Consider the following 23,729-nt stretch of genomic DNA (forward strand, 5'->3'; position numbering starts at 1 on the left):
GAGAGAGAGACAGACAGAGAGAGAGAGACAGACAGACAGGCAGACAGACAGACAGACAGACAGAGAGACAGAGAGAGCAGACAGACAGACAGAGAGAGAGAGACAGACAGGCAGACAGACAGAGAGAGAGACAGAGAGACAGGCAGACAGAGAGAGAGAGACAGACAGACAGGCAGACAGACAGAGAGAGACAGACAGACAGCAGCAGACAGAGACAGGCAGGCAGAGAGAGAGAGAGACAGAGAGACAGGCAGAGAGAGAGAGAGACAGACAGACAGACAGACAGACAGACAGACAGACAGACAGACAGACAGACAGACAGACAGACAGACAGACAGACAGACAGACAGGCATTTAAGTCACTTTAGTAACTGCGTCTCATTTTCTTATAAGGAGTGAAACAGTCAGTAAAGTTTCAGCCTGTTTCCAAAGCAGATCATCACTGAGCTCATCTCGTCTGCATCTTTTCTGGGAGTTTTGGGATTCCAGTATTTTTAGATTTATAATTTGACAAATTTTCGACCATCTATTTTAATAAATAAGTGAAATATTCAGTGTTTATTCCTGACAGCATGGAGTTTAGTTAGTTGAGTTTAAAATAATTTCCCTGAAAGAACTTTTCCTTTTAAATCCATCTGGTGGAAAATATAATTCAAACAGAAGATTCTTGTCACTACTTTTGTTGTTGTAGAAACTGGATGAAATATCACAACTCAGGCAGGTTTGTTCACTCGCTTTAAGAAAATAAAGTTTTTAGGACTCAGTTATCGACTGAAATGACTTGAAGATGGAGATTGTTGCAGTGTATCTGTAAAATGTCTCCACTTTACTGCTGCAGGACATTTCCATTGTGATTGTTGCTCATTTTCACTTCATTTAAAGTGAATTCTCTCTGATTTAAAGTGAGTTTGGTTCCAAACAGAGAAAACAACTAGACACAAGTCAAAGTCCAACATTTAAAAAAGTCCACATATGGGGTTATTTATGGATTATAGTCATTAAAAGGTTAAATGTACCACATTAAAGTGTCCCTGAATTTTCAAAATTAAAGCCCTTTTTGAGGTATAAATTATGGGATGGCTTTCACGCTATTTTGTAGGTTTTTTAACCCCTTAAAAAAACTGCAGAAAACACATGAAAATGGCAGAATATAGACACCTCAGTTATTTATTCATTATGTCTTTAAAACAACGTTAAGATAAAAACATTATTAATGTTTAAATGAATGTTACTTCAGTGATTTGTTCTGGACTTCAGATAAACTGCATCACAGTTAGCTCCAATGCGAACTGGTTCTAAAACCACAGCACTTGTGCTAAGCTAGCAGTTTCCCTCTGCTTCCAGTTTTTGTGCTAAGCTAGGCTAGCAGTTTCCCTCTGACACCACCTCTGTGCTAAGCACACAGACATGAGGTTGATCTCCCAAAGGGAGAGAATAATAGTAAAATCATTTCTTTAAGATAAAACAGAAACAAATATTTGACCAGACCAGCAAGCAGGCATTAACAGGGTCCAAGCCTCCGGTGCGAGTCGGACCTGCTGTCCCAGCAACGTGATGGAAGTCGCAGGTGGAGATCAACATAGAGATTGGAAAATATTCAGTTCAGAAACAGTAGCTTGAAAAATTATTTTAGCATATTTCATTATTTTGCAACAAAAGCGACCACCTAGTGGCCGATTGACACCACGATGCGTTGACCCTGATAAATGCTGTCACACTGAAGAAATGAAAGAAGATCAACAGAAACTACAATCAGAGTAGAAATGAACTTGAGCACAAATGAGATGATCTGTAAGATACAGATCATCTCATTTCAAATGAAACTTTTCTTCTTTTCAGAACAACAAACTTTGTTATTAATAAAAACACTGTCACACTGTCAGTGTTTGATTTATGGATTTTTTTATTGGACAGTTTAAAAACGGGTTCATATTTAGCAGAAATACAACAAATAATACGCAGATTAAAATGTGTTAGAGATTATTTTAAAACGTAAATAAAAGTTTGGCCCCGCCCACCATGATTCAGGCCACATGATTGGATGCTGCTGCCCCTCCTGAAATGATTGACATGTTTTTTTAATCGAGGACTAATACTAAAAGACATTAAATGTTATCAATGTTTTGTGATGCTAATGTTAACATGAGCTGTGTTAGGATGCTAACGTTAGCGTGAGCCATCTCAGGAGTCTTGTGTTTTTTAGTCACATCTACAGTTTTTACACAAGTTCAGCTCTCAGCAGATTCACTGAGCTTCTTCACATGTCAATCTGAGGGAGGATTTTCACAGTAAGAGTTAAGCACGAGGAAAAGAAAAACATGGAGGGGAGCTGTGAAAACAAATGTGAGGCCGCGCAAGTTTTTATAATACTGAAATAAAAGCATGTGACACTGTTCCAGTTGGTCACATGGTGGTTAGTGAAAGATAAACAGAAAGCAGTTCATCAGAGTTGTTTAAACAGGTATGAAGTCAAAAAACAGCTTCAGATTTCAGGACGTTTCCAGGTTTGTGCAGCAGTTTAACCCTACAGAGCACGTGCTGCTGGTCCACCTGTCATAAACACAGTACTGTAGTACAGGTGTGTACGTCATCACACGCACGCACTCTGTGGCGCCCTCTACTGGTGATCCTGCAGCAGCTTCAGGATGGAGGGAAACATCTGCTCAGGAGCATCCAGACCCCAAATAAAATCCAGATGTTCCCAGTGTTCAATGTGCTGATGGTAGACGAGGTTAGACACCTGCAGACAGACAGACAGGTCCATTAATCACTGTTGAAGACATTACTTCCTGGAATATTCTTAGAATCCCCCCCCCCGAGTTTCTTAATCATTGTGACGGTGAAAGAAGACGCCATCATGATCATGATAAAGTATCGAACTATGAAATATGAATTTTACCTGATGGAGTTCTGAGGACCGAAATAAAATCACAGAAACCCTACCGTAAGGTATTTTTGTACAGACTCTTCGACCTTTAAACAGACCGACATTAAACTGACGTCAGATCTGTTTAAAGTTTTGTCACATGAACTCAGCAGCAGCGTGTTGAGCTGCAGTTCCTCCGATGTCCACCAGGTGCTGCTGGGATCACACTGACTGTAGGAAAGAGGTGCGTGCTGTGTTTTCTCCTCTTGAACACCTGACTTCCTGCTGTCACCTGTGACCTCTGACCTCGTTGGGTCAGGGGACTCACCTGAGTGAGGAGGACAGCCACGTCTTTGGGGTCCGCCAGCGTATCACGTCCCCCTGAGAACAGAGCGGTGGGAACCTTCATGTTGTGGACGCTGTACTGAGGGGGAGTGGACTGAGGACGGGACGCATGGAGGGCAGAGAGACAGACAGTCAGTGTTTCAGTGGGTGAAGCTACATTCGAATTCAAACATGTCTGACAGACTGAGTCCCTTCATATTGAACTAAACTGAATCCACGGGGTCTGGACTTCGTCTCTGAAAGCCGATAAAGAACTGAACTTCAGGGACCGGACTCGGGTGGCGTAGAGTCTCACCTGGTTGTAGTGTTTCATGTTTCCTGCAGCTCCAAAGTCAAAGGCCATCAGCTTCCCTCTGTGAACCGCCTGAAACCAGCAACACAGATGCAACTTGATTAACTCTGCGCGGGTTCTTTGTACTGACGCTTGAGGACATTTTGTCTCCTTCAGAGAGCTGTTTGAGGGTTCAGACCTGGGTTTGGGTTTGGGCGGCAGGCCGAGGGACTTTGTGATGTCATATGTTGTTATGAAGGCTCTCACAAAAGTTCAAACCCATTTCGGCCAATTTATTTCCATGACTGTAAACCACTTTTCATTTAATATTAAAATGAACCACAATAACACCAGAGAACATTTGTGTAATAATCAATATTATCTTTAGCTTCAGTGGAAGCATATTGTGATGATATGATCATATCAAGTTAACATAACTTCATTTATATAGCAGCTTTCAAAACAAAGAGCTTTACATGGGAGATAAAAATATTTCAGCACCACAATTAAATTTAATGTCGGTGTGTGTGTGTGTGGGGGGGGGTCCTCACAAGTATAGATAGACAGGCGTGTGTGTGTTACCTGAGCCCAGTGGATCATGTTCTGGACTGAGGTCCCAGCAGGACAGTGTGTGGTGTAGACCGGAGTCCGAGTCTGGAAACAAACGACTCAGTCAGTTTCAGAGCTCAAAGGTCTACCGTCTACCTGGGCTTTTGACCACATCTCACGGTCTTCATCAGCAAATACAGTTAACGTGAACTCCAGGTGGTTGTGACCTTGAGTTGAGATTATTTTTTTACTCCTAAAGGAACCTCCATGTTCAAATATTTCCGTAAATAATTTCCTGTTTGAAAACCCAGAAAATGTATTATTACCACACAAATATTATATTATTTAAAAATGGATAAAATATATAAATATTTTGTTATCACACGTAAGCCGTATATTTTTAAATAAAACCCCCAAATTTTTCTCAAGATATTATATTTTAAATTATAAATTCATATTAAAAAGAAACGAGACAAAAGTGTGGTTATCATCAGTAGGACTTTCTGAATCTGTTGAACGACACGTTAACATGAGAGTAAAACTGACCAATGATGCGTCGTATTTCATATTTAAAAGAAGCGCGTGAGTTTTTAACGTGTCTGAGATACGAACCATGTTGAGGTTTTTCTTGTTGAAGCCACAGAGGATGAAGAAGATGTTTCCACACAACTCACTGAGCACGTGCTTCCCACACACGTGCTCTGCAAACCACTTGATCATGTCACTCTGAGGCAGGAAGTCCCGCCTACCAAACAGGTTCTGACGGAGGTGACCAAACGCATCATCAATACATCAATCAGTACATTGACAATCATCATCAATACATCAACATCAATATATCAACACAGATCAGTCAATCAATACACCAATTTAAACAAAGAATAGAGATGCAACACAAAGAGGATGGGCAGCCTCTTCATTTTGCTCATTCAATCAATAAACCAATCCATCAATCAAACAATAAATCTACTGAGTAATTAAATCATCTTAAATACCACTTAAGAGATTATTATTCGTTGATCATGTGATAATAGCTCGTTAGCGGGTAATTGTTCATGTGATAATAGCTCGTTAGCGGGTAACTGATTATGTGATAATAGCTTGTTAGCGGGTAATTGATCATGTGATAATAGCTCGTTAGCGGGTAACTGATTATGTGATAATAGCTTGTTAGCAGGTAATTGGTCATGTGATAATAGCGCGTTAGCAGGTAATTGGTCAGGTGATAATAGCTTGTTAGCGGGTAACTGATCATGTGATAATAGCTTGTTAGCGGGTAATTGATTATGTGATAATAGCTTGTTAGCGGGTAATTGATCATGTGATAATAGCTTGTTAGCAGGTAACTGATCATGTGATAATACCTTGTTAGCCGGTAACTGATCATGTGATAATAGCTCGTTAGCGGGTAACTGATCATGTGATAATAGCTCGTTAGCGGGTAACTGATCATTAGATAATAGCTTGTTAGCCGGTAACTGATCATGTGATAATAGCTCGTTAGCGGGTTACTGATCATGTGATAATAGCTCGTTAGCGGGTAACTGATCATGTGATAATAGCTCGTTAGCGGGTAACTGATCATGTGATAATAGCTCGTTAGCGGGTAACTGATCATGTGATAATAGCTCGTTAGCGGGTAACTGATCATGTGATAATAGCTTGTTAGCCGGTAACTGATCATGTGATAATAGCTCGTTAGCTGGTAACTGATCATGTGATAATAGCTCGTTAGCGGGTAACTGATCATGTGATAATAGCTCGTTAGCGGGTTACTGATCATGTGATAATAGCTCGTTAGCGGGTAACTGATCATGTGATAATAGCTCGTTAGCGGGTTACTGATCATGTGATAATAGCTCGTTAGCAGGAGTCCAGTTCTTACCCAGATAAGGAACTCGGGCAGGATGGACAGTTTGGTCATGGGACTGGAGGTGAACGCTACGGTCGCTACGGGAGCCAAACCAAAGAACAACTTGATCTTACTGGCCAGTTCTGGCAGCGTGGAGAACGCTATGAATGCTGGGAAATAAGAGATACAGAGCGATGTGTTAGAGTGATGTCAGTGATTGATTAATGGTGTGTGGGGGTTGAATCTCTCTGACCTCATCCCATCTGCAAAAAAATTTAAAAATAAATAAAATGATCAAATTTAGAAACAGAAAAAATCTGTATTATTTGTTTGTGTGATTTTTATAAGATGTAAACATCTGATGATGTAAATGTTGCTCTCAATAACAACATAACTGATCAAAAATTTACTTAGTTATGAAGTCATCATTATTGATTTAACGTAAACGTTAAATCTAATAATAAATATATGATTATTCCATAATAATAATAATAATAATAATAATAATAATAATAATATATAATTAAACCTAATTATGTGATAATAATACATATAAATAAGAGACAGTAGTAAGAGTTTTTAATTTTATAATTTTTCGGCTCTTCTTCATTTTTCTGGCAGGAATGAGCTTCCATACACAAACATGTATGTAAGACTTTCAGTTTTTCACAGTAAAGCGTCCACACAAACTTTTGATTGGCTGATAAGTTGACCAATCATCGTGAGCTAACACAGTTATTTATTTTAGTTTTATTCACCCTGTTAAACTGTTTATATTTATCACAGAAATTTGAATTGTAACTTTCTTTAACTGATTGTGTGATTCTGATATTACTGGAGACATTTGCTATTCAGCTAATGTTAGCCTTTTAATAACGATTACTGTGTTTAACTTATTTTCAACATATGTTTTCTAAACGTGACATTCAAGTTCCATTTGCTTGTGTTTTATTAAGTTGAAGTGTGTTGAGCTTCCGGGCCACCGTACATTTCAGTTGGTTATAAAAAATGCTAACTTTTGATTTTTCAAATAAAAATCGTTAACCGTTTTTTTAACTGTGTGTGTGTGTGAGTGTGTGTGTTACCTATAGTGGTTCCCTGTGAGTGTCCGATGTAGTAGATCTGTTTCTGACCCGTCACCTTCAGGATGTGGTTTACAACAGCTGGAAGATCCTTCAGAGCCAACTCATCATAACTACAGACAGAAAATATCTCACCTAACGAAATTACACCACAACACTTCACTGTCAGACAGCTGATATGATGTCAGACAGGTGTTTGTACCTGAACCTCCAGAAGTCTTCCTGGTCTGGTCGGAGTCTTAGGTGTTTCCTGGACCAGGTGTTCCCTCGGCTGTTTCCCATCCACACGTCGTACCCGGCGTCGGCCAGCACGTATCCCAGACTGGAGTTCGGCGGGTTGGTGATCCAGTTGCTGCCGGCAGCCAGGAGGCCATGTTGGAGGAGCACCGCGGGCCTCGGACCTGCAGGACACAAACACATGAAACCAGCTGGGAACTACAGGTCTAACATGCTGACCCTCACTTCCTGTCACATGTCCTCCGTCATCTCTCTAATAAAGACAAAATAATAAAATAAAAACACAAATTTAAACCAGCAGATTCTCACTGACATCAAACCAGCTTTTAAAGCAATAACGTAATACTTATGTACTTTTGCTTTAAAATTGTATTCAAAGTACAGACGTATTAGCAGCAAAATGTACTTAAAATATCAGAAGTAAAAGTACATGCAGTCTTATATTCTTGTATATATTACTACTTTATATACAGTTAGCTAGTTTTAACTGCTTTATATTAGGAGTGGGCGATATGGCCCTAAAATAATATCACGATATTTCAGGGTATTTCTGCGATAACGATATTCTTGACGATATGACAAAAATGCTGAGAAATATTAATATATATGTTTGTCTATTGAAAATATTATATATATAAAAATTGGCCACTTCCACTACTTAAGTTGCTCCCTCAGAGGGAAATATTGTACTTTTTACTTCACTACATTTATCTGATAACTTTAATTACTTTTTTTGATACATTTTAATTACTTTAATAAAATAAACAAATAAATGATGATGTATTATTATAGTTTAAGATAAAACTTTATTGATCTCCGGGGGAGAAATTCACAAGCTGCCCAGCAGAATATAAAGTCATTACAATGAACACATTAATGCATCAATAATTATAACCCAGTAATATATATTATTCTGCATAATGAGCACTTTTACTTTTGGTACCTTAAGTTTATTTTGATGCTGATACTTTTGTACTTTTACTCAAGTAAAAGATCTTGTGTCTGATGATGTGTGTGTGGATGTGTGTGTGTTACACTCTGGGTCTAAAGCTCTAACTGGTCCTCACAAAGATAGAAGTCCCCACACAGTCTGACCTGGAGTGTGTTTGAGTCCCTGTGGGATCCTGTTGACAGACAGGATGTATCCGTCCTCCGTCACCACCTCATGTTCCTCCGCAGGGTACCCCCACCGCCTGATGATCTCCGTCTGAACACACACACAGATATTACTACGCTTATGAGAACCTTCTGTAACCGTATTCAATCCCTAACAGGGTCCAGAGTGATGCCTCACTCCTTTCATTCATCTAAACGCTTTTTTTATTTTAGTGTTACGACTTCAGCCCACGTGGGTGCAGCGACAGTGCCACCTGGAGAGGGTAATCGGAAGGAACGGCCCCTGATCTGAACCCAAGTGGTGTTCAGTTGTTGGACTTCTGTGCTAGTTGCAGTTTGTCCTGCAACTAACACCATGTTCAAGCACAAGGGTGTCCATCAGTGCGTGGCACCAGGACACCTAGGCGGAGGTCGATGATCGACTTTGTTGTCGTATCATCTGACCTCCCGGCCGCGTGTCTTGGACACTCGGGTGAAGAGAGGGGCGGAGCTGTCAACCGATCACCACCTGGTGGTGAGTTGGATCCGCTGGCAGGGGAGGAAGCCGGACAGACTTGGCAGGCCCAAGCGTATCGTGAGGGTCTGCTGGGAAGCGTCTGGCGGAGCCCGCTGTCAGCAGGGTCTACAACTCACACCTCCGGGAGAGCTTCTCCCAGATCCCGGGAGGCTGGGGACATTGAGTCCGAGTGGACCATGTTTTCCACCTCCATTGTCGATCACGGCGGCTCGTAGCTGTGGTCGCAAGGTTTCTGGTGCCTGTCGCGCGGCAATCCCGAACCCGGTGGTGGGCGCGGAAGTAAGGGGATGCCGTCAGGCTGAAGAAGAGAGTCCTATCGGGCCTTGTTGGCTCGTGGGACTCCCGAGGCAGCTGACAGGTACCGGCAGGCTAAGCGTGCTGCAGCCCGTGCGGTCACAGAGGCAAAAACTCAGGATTGGGAGAGGTTCGGAGAGGCCATGGAGGAGGACTATCGGTCGGCCTCAAAGAAATTCTGGCAAACCGTCCGGACGGCTCAGGAGGGGGAAGCAGTGCTTCACCAACACCGTGTACGGTGCGGGTGGAAGCTGTTGACCTCGACTGGGGATGTTGTCGGACGGTGGAAGGAATACTTTGAGGATCTCCTCAATCCCGCTGTCACGTCTTCCGAAGTGGAAGCGGAGGCTGGGCACCCGGAGGCGGACTCTTCCAGCACCCTGGCCGAAGTCACTGAGGTACTAGGCAAGCTCGTTGGAGGAAAGGCTTCAGGGGTGGATGAGATCCGTCCTGAGTATCTTAAGTCTCTGGATGTTGTGGGACTGTCTTGGCTGACACGTCTCTGCAACATCGCGTGCGATCTGGGACAGTGCCTCTGGACTGGCAGACCGGGGTGGTGGTCCCTCTGTATAAGAAGGGGACCGGAGGGTGTGTTCCAATCACAGAGGATCACACTTCTCAGCCTCCCGGTAAGGTCTACTCCAGGGTACTGGAGAGGAGAATTCGGTCCGATAGTCGAACCTCGGTCGTGGAACACTGGACCAGCTCTATACTCTCCATCGGGTGCTCGAGGGTTCATGGGAGTTTGCCCAACCAGTCCACATGTGCTTTGTGGATCTGGAGAAGGCATTCGACCGTGTGCCCCGGGCGCTTTGTGGGGAGTGCTCTGGGAGTATGGGGTCCGGGGCCCTTTGCTAAGGGCTGTCCGGTCCCTGTATAACCGAGCAGGAGCTGTGTTGCATTGCCGGCAGTAAGTCAGACCTGTTCCGGTGCATGTTGGACTCCGCCAGGGCTGCCCTTTGTCACCGGTTCTGTTCATAATTTATATGGACAGAATTTCTAGCGCAGTCAGGGGCCGGAGGGTGTCGGTTTGGGAACCACAGGATCTCATCTCTGCTGTTTGCAGATGATGTCGTTCTGATGGCTTCTTCAAACCAGGACCTGCAGCATGCACTGGGACAGTTTGCAGCCGAGTGTGAAGCAGCTGGGATGAGAATCAGCTCTTCCAAATCTGAGGCCATGGTTCTTGACCGGAAAAAGGTGGTTTGCTCTCTTCGGGTAGGTGGGGAGTCCTTGCCTCCAAGTGGAGGAGTTCAAGTATCTCGGGGTCTTGTTCACGAGTGAGGGACGGATGGGCGTGAGATTGACAGGCGGATCGGTACAGCGTCTGCAGTGATGCGGGCGCTGTATCGGACCGTTGTGGTGAAGAAGGAGCTGAGTCGAAGACAAAGCTCTCGATTTACCGGTCAATCACGCTCCTGCCCCTCACCTATGGTCATGAGCTCTGGGTAGTGACCGAAAGGACAAGATCGCGGATACAAGCGGCCGAAATGGGCTTCCTCCGCCCGAGTGGCTGGGCGCTCCCTTAGAGATGGGGTGAGGAGCTCAGTCACACGGGGAGCTCGAGTAGAGCCGCTGCTCCTCCACGTCCGAGGAGCCAGCTGAGGTGGCTAGGGCATCTGATCCGGATGCCTCCTGGACGCCTCCCTCGGGAGGTGTTCTGGGCATGTCCCACCGGGAGGCGGCCCCGGGGAAGACCCAGGACACGCTGGAGGGACTATGTCTCTCGGCTGGCCTGGGAACGCCTCGGGATCCCCCCGGAGGAGCTGGAGGAAGTGTCTGGAGCGAAGGAAGTCTGGGAGTCCCTGCTTAGACTGCTGCCCCCGCGACCCGGCCCCGGATAAGCGGAAGAAAATGGATGGATGGATGGATGGATGTGTTATATGTGCATCACACATTCAGGTTCAAGTGTTTTTGTCTTTCCAGATATAGAAAAGAGATAATTTCTTCAGTTTATAAAAACATGAAACATTTAAAGTGTCCAGATAAAAGATCGAAACTTGTTCAAAGGACACATTTCAGGTGGCTGCTGTCGAAACTCAGTCAGTCAGCAGCACTACTGAATCAACCTTATGAGAACTGGATTTACATGGACACGGGGTGTACTGTGACTGTGTGTACTGTGACTGTGTGTACTGTGTGTACTGTGACGGTGTGTACTGTGTGTACTGTGATGGTGTGTACTGTGTGTACTGTGACTGTGTGTACTGTGTGTACTGTGACTGTGTGTACTGTGTGTACTGTGACGGTGTGTACTGTGTGTACTGTGACTGTGTGTACTGTGTGTACTGTGACTGTGTGTACTGTGTGTACTGTGATGGTGTGTACTGCGTGTACTCACGATGTTCATGTTCACTTCAGGGTCCAGCTTCTTCAGCTGTTTATTGGAGCATCGCAGAACAGACGACCTGCTGTCAGTCGGTCCGGTGTGGACGAGACCAGAGAGCATCAGCACACACACCACGACACACAACATCGTCTGTCTGAGACACACACACACACACACACTGCAGTCAGAATCATGTATTCATGCTTCATTACAAAATGTCGCTGTGTTGTGAGTCTGTTGTTATAATGATGGAAACAAACATTTGACTGAATTAACCAGGTGATCACACCTGCATCAGCTGCTCAGCAGCAGTGACAGTTTACAGAGTTTATGTTACTAGAATTTAGGACTTCAGTCACGTGACTGTTTGATTTAAAAGGGAAGTGACATCATCAGTGTTACACAACCACATGACATTTAACTCTTGAGGTCAGAAGCAAAAGGGAAGAAGAAGTAAGTCTCTGTCTCACTTCCTGAAACGTGATGAGCGGAGATGTAAAAAGTTCAGCCTGTTTTAAGCCTGATGTTTGGCCTGTTTTAAACCTGATGTTCGGCCTGTTTTAAGCCTGATGTTCGGCCTGTTTGCAGCCTGTTTTAAGCCTGATGTTCGGCCTGTTTTAAACCTGATGTTCGGCCTGTTTGCAGCCTGTTTTAAGCCTGATGTTTGGCCTGTTTTAAACCTGATGTTCGGCCTGTTTTAAACCTGATGTTCGGCCTGTTTTAAATCTGATGTTCGGCCTGTTTGCAATCTGTTATAAGCCTGATGTTCGGCCTGTTTGCAGCCTGTTTTAAGCCTGATGTTTGGCCTGTTTTAAGCCTGATATTCAGCCTGTTTCTGTTTTAAGCCTGATGTTCGGCCTGTTATAAGCCTGATGTTCGGCCTGTTTTAAGCCTGATGTTCGGCCTGTTTGCAGCCTGTTTTAAGCCTGAGCGGAGCTGTAAGAAGTTCAGCCTCAGAAAGTTTCTTGTGTTTGTGAGTCTGATGGACTTTGATGTTCAGCCTGTTTTAAACCTGCTGTTCAGCCTGTTTTAAGCCTGATGTTCGGCCTGTTTTAAACCTGATATTCAGCCTGTTTTAAACCTGATGTTCGGCCTGTTTTAAGGCTGATGTTCGGCCTGTTTTAAACCTGATGTTCGGCCTGTTTTAAGCCTGATGTTCGGCCTCTTTTAAATCTGATGTTCGGCCTGTTTTAAACCTGATGTTCGGCCTGTTTGCAGCCTGTTTTAAGCCTGATGTTCAGCTTGTTTTAAGCCTGATGTTTGGCCTGTTTTAAGCCTGATGTTCGGCCTGTTTTAAACCTGCTGTTCAGCCTGTTTTAAGCCTGATGTTCGGCCTGTTTTAAGCCTGATATTCAGCCTGTTTTAAACCTGATGTTCGGCCTGTTTTAAGGCTGATGTTCGGCCTGTTTTAAACCCGATGTTCGGCCTGTTTTAAACCTGATGTTCGGCCTGTTTTAAGCCTGATGTTCGGCCTCTTTTAAATCTGATGTTCGGCCTGTTTTAAACCAGATGTTCGGCCTGTTTGCAGCCTGTTTTAAGCCTGATGTTCGGCTTGTTTTAAGCCTGATGTTTGGCCTGTTTTAAGCCTGATGTTCAGCCTGTTTTAAGCCTGATGTTCGGCCTGTTTGCAGCGTGTTTTAAACCTGATGTTCGGCCTGTTTTAAGCCTGATGTACGGCTTGTTTTAAGCCTGATGTTCGGCCTGTTTTAAGCCTGATGTTCAGCCTGTTTTAAACCTGATGTTCAGCCTGTTTGCAGCCTGATGTTCAGCCTGTTTTAGACCTGATATTCAGCCTGTTTGCAGCCTGTTTTAAGCCTGATGTTCAGCCTGTTTTAAACCTGATGTTCAGCCTGTTTTAAGCCTGATGTTCAGCCTGTTTTAAGCCTGAGCGGAGCTGTAAGAAGTTCAGCCTCAGAAAGTTTCTTGTGTTTGTGAGTCTGATGGACTTTGATCAGCTGATATCATCCGGCTGTAGAACTCCAAACATTCAGACTGTTTGTTCAGTGAAGAGTCGGCACGACAACCAGAAGACACCAGGGAGCGACAGGTCAGAGGTCAGCCACGATTCACTACGTTTCCTTTCAGTTGAACTGAGGAGGAACTCTTCTGTTGAAGTTCAAGATGAAGTCAGATCCAGAATATTTCAACATGTCACTGTGTTGTTGCAGCAGTAACACAGTTGTGACAGATGTTGACAGACCTCAGAGCCAGTTGATGGCCTCTGGCCTCTATGTGGCTGCCAGATTAGTTTGTTAAAAACCTGGACTCAGACCGGAGACCAGGGCTGAGACGTTTTACCTGCCCGTGTGGAGACTCTGAGCTGGCAATACATTCAATTAACCTGATTAATTTAAATGTTTGCTTTTGTAAAATGTTGAGTTATTTTCAGTTTAAAGTAACGTAGATGACAGCAGCCGTAAACTGTGACGTGATTGGTTACAGTCCAAACACCTGAGAGAGGTCTGGAGCGGCATGAAGACCATCACTGGCTTCAGACCAACTGGCAGCAGAGGAGTTGAAGGCAGCTTGGACAGGGCCAAGGAACTTAATCTGTTCTTTAACAGATTCGACACACCGCGGCTGCTCATCCCCCTAACTCAGCTGCTGTCGCCCTCAAGCTCCTCCCCACCTGGCTCTCAGTCTTCTGCTGTGTGCCCTGACTGCTGACTGCTGACCAGGTGAGAGGACAGCTGATGAAACTCCACTCAAACAAGGCTGCAGGCCCCGATGGCGTTAGCCCCGGGGAGCTAAAAGCCTGTGCCCCCCAGCTATGTGGAGTCCATGTCTTCAACCTGAGCGTGAGTCTGAGTTGAGGACGCCATCATCTTCCTGCTGAACCGCATCTACACCCACCTGGACAAGCCGGCAAGCACGGTGAGGATCATGTTTTTTGACTTCTCCAGTGCTTTCAACACCATCCGGCCTGCCCTGCTGGGGGAGAAGCTGGCAGCGATGCAGGTGGAGGCCCCCCTCATGTCCTGGATTGTGGACTACCTGACTGGCAGACCACAGCACGTGTGCCTGCAGCACTGTGTGTCGGACAGCGTGGTCAGCAACACTGGGGCCCCTCAGGACTGTGTCCTCTCTCCCTTCCTCTTCACCATCTACACCACGGACTTCAGCTACCACACAGAGTCCTGCCACCTTCAGAAGTTTTCTGATGACTCTGCTGTGGTGGGATGTATCAGCGGTGGTGTTGAGACGGAGTTCAGGGCTGTGGTGGGGAACTTTGTCTCATGGTGCGAGCAGAACCTTCTGCAGCTCAATGCGACAAAGTCTAAGGAGCTGGTTGTAGATCTACGGAGGGCCAAGACACCTGTGACCCCGGTTTCCATCCAGGGTGTCAGTGTGGACATTGTGGAGGACTACAAGTACCTGGGAGTACACATGGACAATAAACTGGACTGGACCAAGAACACTCAGGCTGTTTACAGGAAGGGCCAGAGCCGCCTCTGTTTCCTGAGGAGGCTGAGGTCCTTCAACATCTGCCGGACGATGCTGAGGATGTTTTATGAGTCTGTGGTGGCCAGTGCTGTCCTGTATGCTGTTGCATGCTGGGGCAGCAGGCTGAGGGCAGCAGGCTGAGGGTAGAGGACGCCAACAGACTCAACAAACTGATCTGTAAGGCCGGTGACATTGTGGGGGTGGAGCTGGACTCTCTGGCGGTGGTGTCAGAGAGGAGGATGCTGGGTAAACTACACGCCATCTTGGACAGCGTCTCCTACCCGCTCCATGACGTGCTGGTCAAACAAAGGAGTACCTTCAGCGGAAGACTCATCCCCCCACAATGCACCACAGAGCGCCACAGGAAGTCATTCCTGCCTGTGGCCATCAGACTCTTTAACTCCTCCCTCTAAGTGTCAGTCTGTATGACCCGAAGTCACTAAACTGGACATTGATCATTATCATCTCTGCAATACTTGAATAATTGTGCAATATCCTGTGTTAATACTCCTGTGCAATATCCTCTTTTCAGTTTAAAATTCCCTATTTATTGATATTTATTCATACCTTTATTACTGCTGTGCAATATCCTCCGTCTCATTATAAATAAGCTACACTTAACTTGACAGTTCATGCAGTATTACCTTATACTGTATTATTATCATCAACCGGTAAACCCACTTTGTACTTCACACTTATTTTATATTATATTTATACCCACCTGGTATTTAATTTATTTTCTGACCTGTTTTATAGTGTATTATATATTTTTTGCTAGTACTTCTATTCCTGTGTGCACTGACGTGACAGTGAGCTGCTGTAGCAAAAGAGTTTCCCCTCGGGGATCAATAAAGGATTTCTGATTCTGATTTACAGGTCAGCTGCTCTGACTGTCTTTAATTCAGAACTACGAGAGTCCAACACCAAAAGACTGCAGAGCTTTCTGGTCAGATGTGAAATCATTCTGTATCTAATGTTTGAATGAAGTTCTTTGAAGCTGTGATGAAGTGATGCAGATCATGTGAGACAGTTTGACTGATGAATCACAGGATTCATTTTGTTCGATAAAGCTGCTTCTCTGTTTCTGCACAGCATCAGGAGGACGCTGTGTCCTCTGAGGACGCTGACGTCCGAGGTTCTGCTGATGCGGAGGCTGTGATGAAGCATTTACTGTTCGCCGATGAAATCAGCATGGATGAAAAAGTTGATGTTACAACCTGTTTACAGCCTGGTTTCTGTCTTGTTTGCAGGCTGTTTTAAACCAGCTGTTCAGCCTGTTTGCAGCCTGTTTTAAACCTGCTGTTCAGCCTGTTTTAAACCAGCTGTTCAGCCTGTTTTCAGCCTGTTTTAAACCAGCTGTTCAGCCTGTTTGCAGCCTGTTTTAAACCTGCTGTTCAGCCTGTTTGCAGCCTGTTTTAAACCTGCTGTTCAGCCTGGTTTGAACCTGCTGTTCAGCCTATTTTAAACCCTCTGTTCAGCCTGTTTGCAGCCTGTTTTAAACCTGCTGTTCAGCCTGTTTGCAGCCTGGTTTGAACCTGCTGTTCAGCCTGGTTTAAACCAGCTGTTCAGCCAGTTTTAAACCTGCTTTTCAGCCTGGTTTAAACCCTCTGTTCAGACTGTTTGCAGCCTGGTTTAAACCTGCTGTTCAGCCTGTTTTAAACCCTCTGTTCAGCCTGGTTTAAACCCTCTGTTCAGCCTGTTTGCAGCCTGGTTTGAACCTGCTGTTCAGCCTGGTTTAAACCCTCTGTTCAGCCTGTTTGCAGCCTGTTTTAAACCCTCTGTTCAGCCTGGTTAAAACCCTCTGTTCAGCCTGTTTGCAGCCTGGATTGAACCTGCAGTTCAGCCTGGTTTAAACCCTCTGTTCAGACTGTTTGCAGCCTGGTTTAAACCTGCTGTTCAGCCTGGTTTAAACCCTCTGTTCAGCCTGTTTGCAGCCTGGTTTAAACCCTCTGTTCAGCCTGTTTTAAACCTGCTGTACAGCCTGGTTTAAACCCTCTGTTCAGCCTGTTTGCAGCCTGGTTTAAACCTGCTGTTCAGCCTGTTTTAAACCCTCTGTTCAGCCTGTTTGCAGCCTGGTTTGAACCTGCTGTTCAGCCTGGTTTAAACCCTCTGTTCAGACTGTTTGCAGCCTGGTTTAAACCTGCTGTTCAGCCTGGTTTAAACCCTCTGTTCAGCCTGTTTGCAGCCTATTTTAAACCCTCTGTTCAGCCTGGTTTAAACCCTCTGTTCAGCCTGTTTGCAGCCTGGTTTGAACCTGCTGTTCAGCCTGTTTTAAACCAGCTGTTCAGCCTGTTTGCAGCCTGTTTTAAACCTGCTGTTCAGCCTGTTTTAAACCTGCTGTTCAGCCTGTTTTAAACCCTCTGTTCAGCCTGTTTGCAGCCTGGTTTGAACCTGCTGTTCAGCCTGTTTTAAACCTGCTTTTCAGCCTGGTTTAAACCCTCTGTTCAGCCTGTTTGCAGCCTGGTTTGAACCTGCTGTTCAGCCTGGTTTAAACCCTCTGTTCAGCCTGTTTGCAGCCTGTTTTAAACCCTCTGTTCAGCCTGTTTGCAGCCTGGTTTAAACCCTCTGTTCAGCCTGTTTTAAACCTGCTGTACAGCCTGGTTTAAACCCTCTGTTCAGCCTGTTTGCAGCCTGGTTTAAACCTGCTGTTCAGCCTGTTTTAAACCCTCTGTTCAGCCTGTTTGCAGCCTGGTTTGAACCTGCTGTTCAGCCTGGTTTAAACCCTCTGTTCAGACTGTTTGCAGCCTGGTTTAAACCTGCTGTTCAGCCTGGTTTAAACCCTCTGTTCAGCCTGTTTGCAGCCTATTTTTAAACCCTCTGTTCAGCCTGGTTTAAACCCTCTGTTCAGCCTGTTTGCAGCCTGGTTTGAACCTGCTGTTCAGCCTGTTTTAAACCAGCTGTTCAGCCTGTTTGCAGCCTGTTTTAAACCTGCTGTTCAGCCTGTTTTAAACCCTCTGTTCAGCCTGTTTGCAGCCTGGTTTGAACGTGCTGTTCAGCCTGTTTTAAACCTGCTTTTCAGCCTGGTTTAAACCCTCTGTTCAGCCTGTTTACAGCCTGGCTTGAACCTGCTGTTCAGCCTGGTTTAAACCCTCTGTTCAGCCTGTTTGCAGCCTGTTTTAAACCCTCTGTTCAGCCTGTTTGCAGCCTGGTTTAAACCCTCTGTTAAGCCTGTTTTAAACCAGCTGTTCAGCCTGGTTTGAACCTGCTGTTCAGCCTATTTTAAACCCTCTGTTCAGCCTGTTTGCAGCCTGTTTTAAACCTGCTGTTCAGCCTGGTTTAAACCCTCTGTTCAGACTGTTTGCAGCCTGGTTTGAACCTGCTGTTCAGCCTGGTTTAAACCCTCTGTTCAGCCTGTTTGCAGCCTGTTTTAAACCCTCTGTTCAGCCTGGTTAAAACCCTCTGTTCAGCCTGTTTGCAGCCTGGATTGAACCTGCTGTTCAGCCTGGTTTAAACCCTCTGTTCAGACTGTTTGCAGCCTGGTTTAAACCTGCTGTTCAGCCTGGTTTAAACCCTCTGTTCAGCCTGTTTGCAGCCTATTTTAAACCCTCTGTTCAGCCTGTTTTAAACCTGCTGTACAGCCTGGTTTAAACCCTCTGTTCAGCCTGTTTGCAGCCTGTTTTAAACCTGCTGTTCAGCCTGTTTTAAACCAGCTGTTCAGCCTGTTTTCAGCCTGTTTTAAACCTGCTGTTCAGCCTGTTTGCAGCCTGTTTTAAACCAGCTGTTCAGCCTGTTTTAAACCAGCTGTTCAGCCTGTTTTAAACCTGCTGTTCAGCCTTTTTGCAGCCTGTTTTAAACCCTCTGTTCAGCCTGTTTTAAACCAGCTGTTCGGCCTGTTTTCAGCCTGTTTTAAACCAGCTGTTCAGCCTGTTTTCAGCCTGTTTTAAACCTGCTGTTCAGCCTGTTTTAAACCTGCTGTTCAGCCTGTTTGCAGCCTGTTTTAAACCCTCTGTTCAGCCTGTTTTAAACCAGCTGTTCAGCCTGTTTTCAGCCTGTTTTAAACCAGCTGTTCAGCCTGTTTGCAGCCTGTTTTAAACCTGCTGTTCAGCCTGTTTTAAACCAGCTGTTCAGCCTGTTTTCAGCCTGTTTTAAACCTGCTGTTCAGCCTGTTTGCAGCCTGGTTTGAACCTGCTGTTCAGCCTGGTTTAAACCCTCTGTTCAGCCTGTTTGCAGCCTGTTTTAAACCCTCTGTTCAGCCTGTTTTAAACCTGCTGTTCAGCCTGTTTGCAGCCTGGATTGAACCTGCTGTTCAGCCTGGTTTAAACCCTCTGTTCAGCCTGTTTTAAACCAGCTGTTCAGCCTGTTTTCAGCCTGTTTTAAACCTGCTGTTCAGCCTGTTTTAAACCTTCTGTTCAGCCTGGTTTAAACCCTCTGTTCAGCCTGTTTGCAGCCTGTTTTAAACCCTCTGTTCAGCCTGTTTTAAACCTGCTGTTCAGCCTGTTTGCAGCCTGTTTTAAACCCTCTGTTCAGCCTGTTTTAAACCCTCTGTTCAGCCTGTTTGCAGCCTGGTTTGAACCTGCTGTTCAGCCTGGTTTAAACCCTCTGTTCAGCCTGTTTGCAGCCTGTTTTAAACCCTCTGTTCAGCCTGTTTTAAACCAGCTGTTCAGCCTGTTTTCAGCCTGGATTGAACCTGCTGTTCAGCCTGTTTTAAACCTGCTGTTCAGCCTGTTTGCAGCCTGTTTTAAACCCTCTGTTCAGCCTGTTTTAAACCAGCTGTTCAGCCTGTTTTCAGCCTGTTTTAAAACCAGCTGTTCAGCCTGTTTGCAGCCTGTTTTAAACCAGCTGTTCAGCCTGTTTGCAGCCTGTTTTAAACCTGCTGTTCAGCCTGTTTTAAACCAGCTGTTCAGCCTGTTTTCAGCCTGTTTTAAACCTGCTGTTCAGCCTGTTTTAAACCAGCTGTTCAGCCTGTTTTCAGCCTGTTTTAAACCAGCTGTTCAGCCTGTTTGCAGCCTGTTTTAAACCTGCTGTTCAGCCTGTTTGCAGCCTGTTTTAAACCTGCTGTTCAGCCTGTTTTAAACCAGCTGTTCAGCCTGTTTTCAGCCTGTTTTAAACCTGCTGTTCAGCCTGTTTGCAGCCTGTTTTAAACCAGCTGTTCAGCCTGTTTTAAACCAGCTGTTCAGCCTGTTTTAAACCTGCTGTTCAGCCTTTTTGCAGCCTGTTTTAAACCCTCTGTTCAGCCTGTTTTAAACCAGCTGTTCGGCCTGTTTTCAGCCTTTTTTAAACCAGCTGTTCAGCCTGTTTTCAGCCTGTTATAAACCAGCTGTTCAGCCTGTTTGCAGCCTGTTTTAAACCAGCTGTTCAGCCTGTTTGCAGCCTGTTTTAAACCAGCTGTTCAGCCTGTTTTCAGCCTGTTTTAAACCAGCTGTTCAGCCTGTTTGCAGCCTGTTTTAAACCAGCTGTTCAGCCTGTTTTAAACCTGCTGTTCGGCCTGTTTTCAGCCTTTTTTAAACCAGCTGTTCAGCCTGTTTTCAGCCTGTTTTAAACCAGCTGTTCAGCCTGTTTGCAGCCTGTTTTAAACCTGCTGTTCAGCCTGTTTGCAGCCTGTTTTAAACCAGCTGTTCAGCCTGTTTTAAACCAGCTGTTCTGCCTGTTTTCAGCCTGTTTTAAACCAGCTGTTCAGCCTGTTTTCAGCCTGTTTTAAACCAGCTGTTCAGCCTGTTTTCAGCCTGTTTTAAACCTGCTGTTCAGCCTGTTTGCAGCCTGTTTTAAACCAGCTGTTCAGCCTGTTTTAAACCAGCTGTTCAGCCTGTTTTAAACCTGCTGTTCAGCCTTTTTGCAGCCTGTTTTAAACCCTCTGTTCAGCCTGTTTTCAGCCTGTTTTAAACCAGCTGTTCAGCCTGTTTGCAGCCTGTTTTAAACCTGCTGTTCAGCCTGTTTTCAGCCTGTTTTAAACCAGCTGTTCAGCCTGTTTTAAACCTGCTGTTCAGCCTGTTTTAAACCTGCTGTTCAGCCTGTTTTAAACCAGCTGTTCAGCCTGTTTGCAGCCTGGTTTGAACCCTCTGTTCAGCCTGTTTGCAGCCTGGATTGAACCTGCTGTTCAGCCTGGTTTAAACCCTCTGTTCAGCCTGTTTTAAACCAGCTGTTCAGCCTGTTTTCAGCCTGTTTTAAACCTGCTGTTCAGCCTGTTTGCAGCCTGTTTTAAACCCTCTGTTCAGCCTGTTTTAAACCAGCTGTTCAGCCTGTTTTCAGCCTGTTTTAAACCAGCTGTTCAGCCTGTTTGCAGCCTGTTTTAAACCAGCTGTTCAGCCTGTTTGCAGCCTGTTTTAAACCTGCTGTTCAGCCTGTTTTAAACCAGCTGTTCAGCCTGTTTTCAGCCTGTTTTAAACCTGCTGTTCAGCCTGTTTTAAACCAGCTGTTCAGCCTGTTTTCAGCCTGTTTTAAACCAGCTGTTCAGCCTGTTTGCAGCCTGTTTTAAACCTGCTGTTCAGCCTGTTTGCAGCCTGTTTTAAACCTGCTGTTCAGCCTGTTTTAAACCAGCTGTTCTGCCTGTTTTCAGCCTGTTTTAAACCAGCTGTTCAGCCTGTTTTCAGCCTGTTTTAAACCTGCTGTTCAGCCTGTTTGCAGCCTGTTTTTAAACCGGCTGTCAGCCTTGTTTTAAACCTGCTGTTCAGCCTTTTGCAGCCTGTTTTAAACCCTCTGTTCAGCCTGTTTTAAACCAGCTGTTCGGCCTGTTTTCAGCCTTTTTTAAACCAGCTGTTCAGCCTGTTTTCAGCCTGTTATAAACCAGCTGTTCAGCCTGTTTGCAGCCTGTTTTAAACCAGCTGTTCAGCCTGTTTTCAGCCTGTTTTAAACCAGCTGTTCAGCCTGTTTTAAACCAGCTGTTCAGCCTGTTTGCAGCCTGTTTTAAACCTGCTGTTCAGCCTGTTTGCAGCCTGTTTTAAACCTGCTGTTCAGCCTGTTTTAAACCAGCTTTTCTGCCTGTTTTCAGCCTGTTTTAAACCAGCTGTTCAGCCTGTTTTCAGCCTGTTTTAAACCTGCTGTTCAGCCTGTTTTAAACCTGCTGTTCAGCCTTTTTGCAGCCTGTTTTAAACCAGCTGTTCAGCCTGTTTTAAACCAGCTGTTCAGCCTGTTTGCAGCCTGTTTTAAACCAGCTGTTCAGCCTGTTTGCAGCCTGTTTTAAACTCTCTGTTCAGCCTGTTTTAAACCTGCTGTTCGGCCTGTTTTCAGCCTTTTTTAAACCAGCTGTTCAGCCTGTTTTCAGCCTGTTTTAAACCAGCTGTTCAGCCTGTTTGCAGCCTGTTTTAAACCTGCTGTTCAGCCTGTTTCAGCCTGTTTTAAACCTGCTGTTCAGCCTGTTTTAAACCTGCTGTTCTGCCTGTTTTCAGCCTGTTTTAAACCAGCTGTTCAGCCTGTTTTCAGCCTTCAGCCTGTTTTAAACCTGCTGTTCAGCCTGTTTTCAGCCTGTTTTAAACCTGCTGTTCAGCCTGTTTTAGCCTGTTTTAAACCTGCTGTTCAGCCTGTTTTCAGCCTGTTTTAAACCTGCTGTTCAGCCTGTTTTGCAGCCTGTTTTAAACCTGCTGTTCAGCCTGTTTTAAACCAGCTGTTCAGCCTGTTTTAAACCTGCTGTTCAGCCTTTTTGCAGCCTGTTTTAAACCCTCTGTTCAGCCTTTTTTAAACCAGCTGTTCAGCCTGTTTTCAGCCTGTTTTAAACCAGCTGTTCAGCCTGTTTGCAGCCTGTTTTAAACCTGCTGTTCAGCCTGTTTTCAGCCTGTTTTAAACCTGCTGTTCAGCCTGTTTTAAACCTGCTGTTCAGCCTGTTTTAAACCTGCTGTTCAGCCTGTTTTAAACCAGCTGTTCAGCCTGTTTTAAACCTGCTGTTCAGCCTGTTTTAAACCTGCTGTTCAGCCTGTTTTAAACCAGCTGTTCAGCCTGTTTTCAGCCTGTTTTAAACCTGCTGTTCAGCCTGTTTGCAGCCTGTTTTATACCCTCTGTTCAGCCTGTTTGCAGCCTGGTTTGTAGTAGTAACTGTGTGAAACATTTGGAATATGAAATATAATAAAGCATCAAACGCTTTGAACAGAAACACGTCACGCGGCAGGTAACGACGCGCTAGTCACGTGGTAATAACGCCAGGACGCACTCACCTGTCGCAGCTCTGACGGTCTTTGACTCCGAACTTCTTCTCGCTGTTTTTACTCTGAGTGGCGGAAGAGGCGGTGACGTCAGAGGGAGTGCCTCTCTGTGATTGGTCAAATTACAGACTCGGGCTTTTTATTAACTGTTTGTTTTCCGCTGATCAATCACAGTTTTCTGATCGAATTTCCTCTCTGAACAAAGCAACAGAGACCGGAAGCAGAAACCGAAAAGAGACCGGAAACTATCGGGACGGAAAACCTGCAGAAATCAGCTGATTTGGTCCAAAAACTGAAACTTATTTTAATTTAGATAAAAAATAAACCAATCACAGTAAAGAGTGACCTCTGAGTAAATAAACGTCATTACATCATTATTACATCTCTTCAGCTTTTCTCTTCCGGTCAAGTTTCAAACCGGTAACTCGAGTCTACAGGACGCGCCTTCAGAATAAAAGCACAACCTGCCTCAGGTGTGTTCACACACAGAAACAGACAGGAAGCAGTGACAGTCGGTAATAAACACGATCAAAGTCAGAATGACGAAGTGAAATTAAACCAAAGAGAATCTGAACATGTGGATTTTAAATTGCACGTGTTTACATTCACTTCGATCCAACATCTGTTTTCCACGTGTTAAACACCATCTGCTGCTGATGTTTCTGTTTCTTACAGTGAACTCAGAGACTTTAACTCAAGTAAAAGTGGAAATATAATATAACAAAGTAGAAATACCTGAGACACCTAAGCAGTGTTTT

General features: G+C 44.9%; 1 protein-coding gene and 1 long non-coding RNA gene across 2 annotated transcripts; one reads left to right on the forward strand and one right to left on the reverse strand.

Annotated features, from left to right (window-relative positions):
• The first annotated feature begins 229 nt into the window (after positions 1-229).
• On the forward strand, positions 230-2,196 carry LOC122868198. The gene is made up of 2 exons (XR_006376052.1): positions 230-1,970; positions 2,004-2,196. It is a non-coding gene; the product is annotated as an uncharacterized LOC122868198 (long non-coding RNA).
• lipf (lipase, gastric) lies at positions 1,886-23,266 on the reverse strand. The gene is made up of 11 exons (XM_044179960.1): positions 22,984-23,266; positions 11,471-11,612; positions 8,298-8,409; positions 7,168-7,366; positions 6,969-7,078; positions 5,917-6,053; positions 4,644-4,790; positions 4,065-4,136; positions 3,507-3,575; positions 3,195-3,305; positions 1,886-2,740 (listed from the first exon to the last, which is right to left on the reverse strand). The coding sequence occupies exons 2-11, from the start codon at positions 11,603-11,605 to the stop codon at positions 2,618-2,620; spliced, it is 1,215 nt and encodes a 404-aa protein (XP_044035895.1). The 5' UTR covers positions 11,606-11,612; positions 22,984-23,266; the 3' UTR covers positions 1,886-2,617.
• Positions 23,267-23,729: the final 463 nt, after the last annotated feature.

Source organism: Siniperca chuatsi, linkage group LG20, assembly GCF_020085105.1.
Source record: "Siniperca chuatsi isolate FFG_IHB_CAS linkage group LG20, ASM2008510v1, whole genome shotgun sequence".
NCBI lineage: Eukaryota > Metazoa > Chordata > Actinopteri > Centrarchiformes > Sinipercidae > Siniperca > Siniperca chuatsi.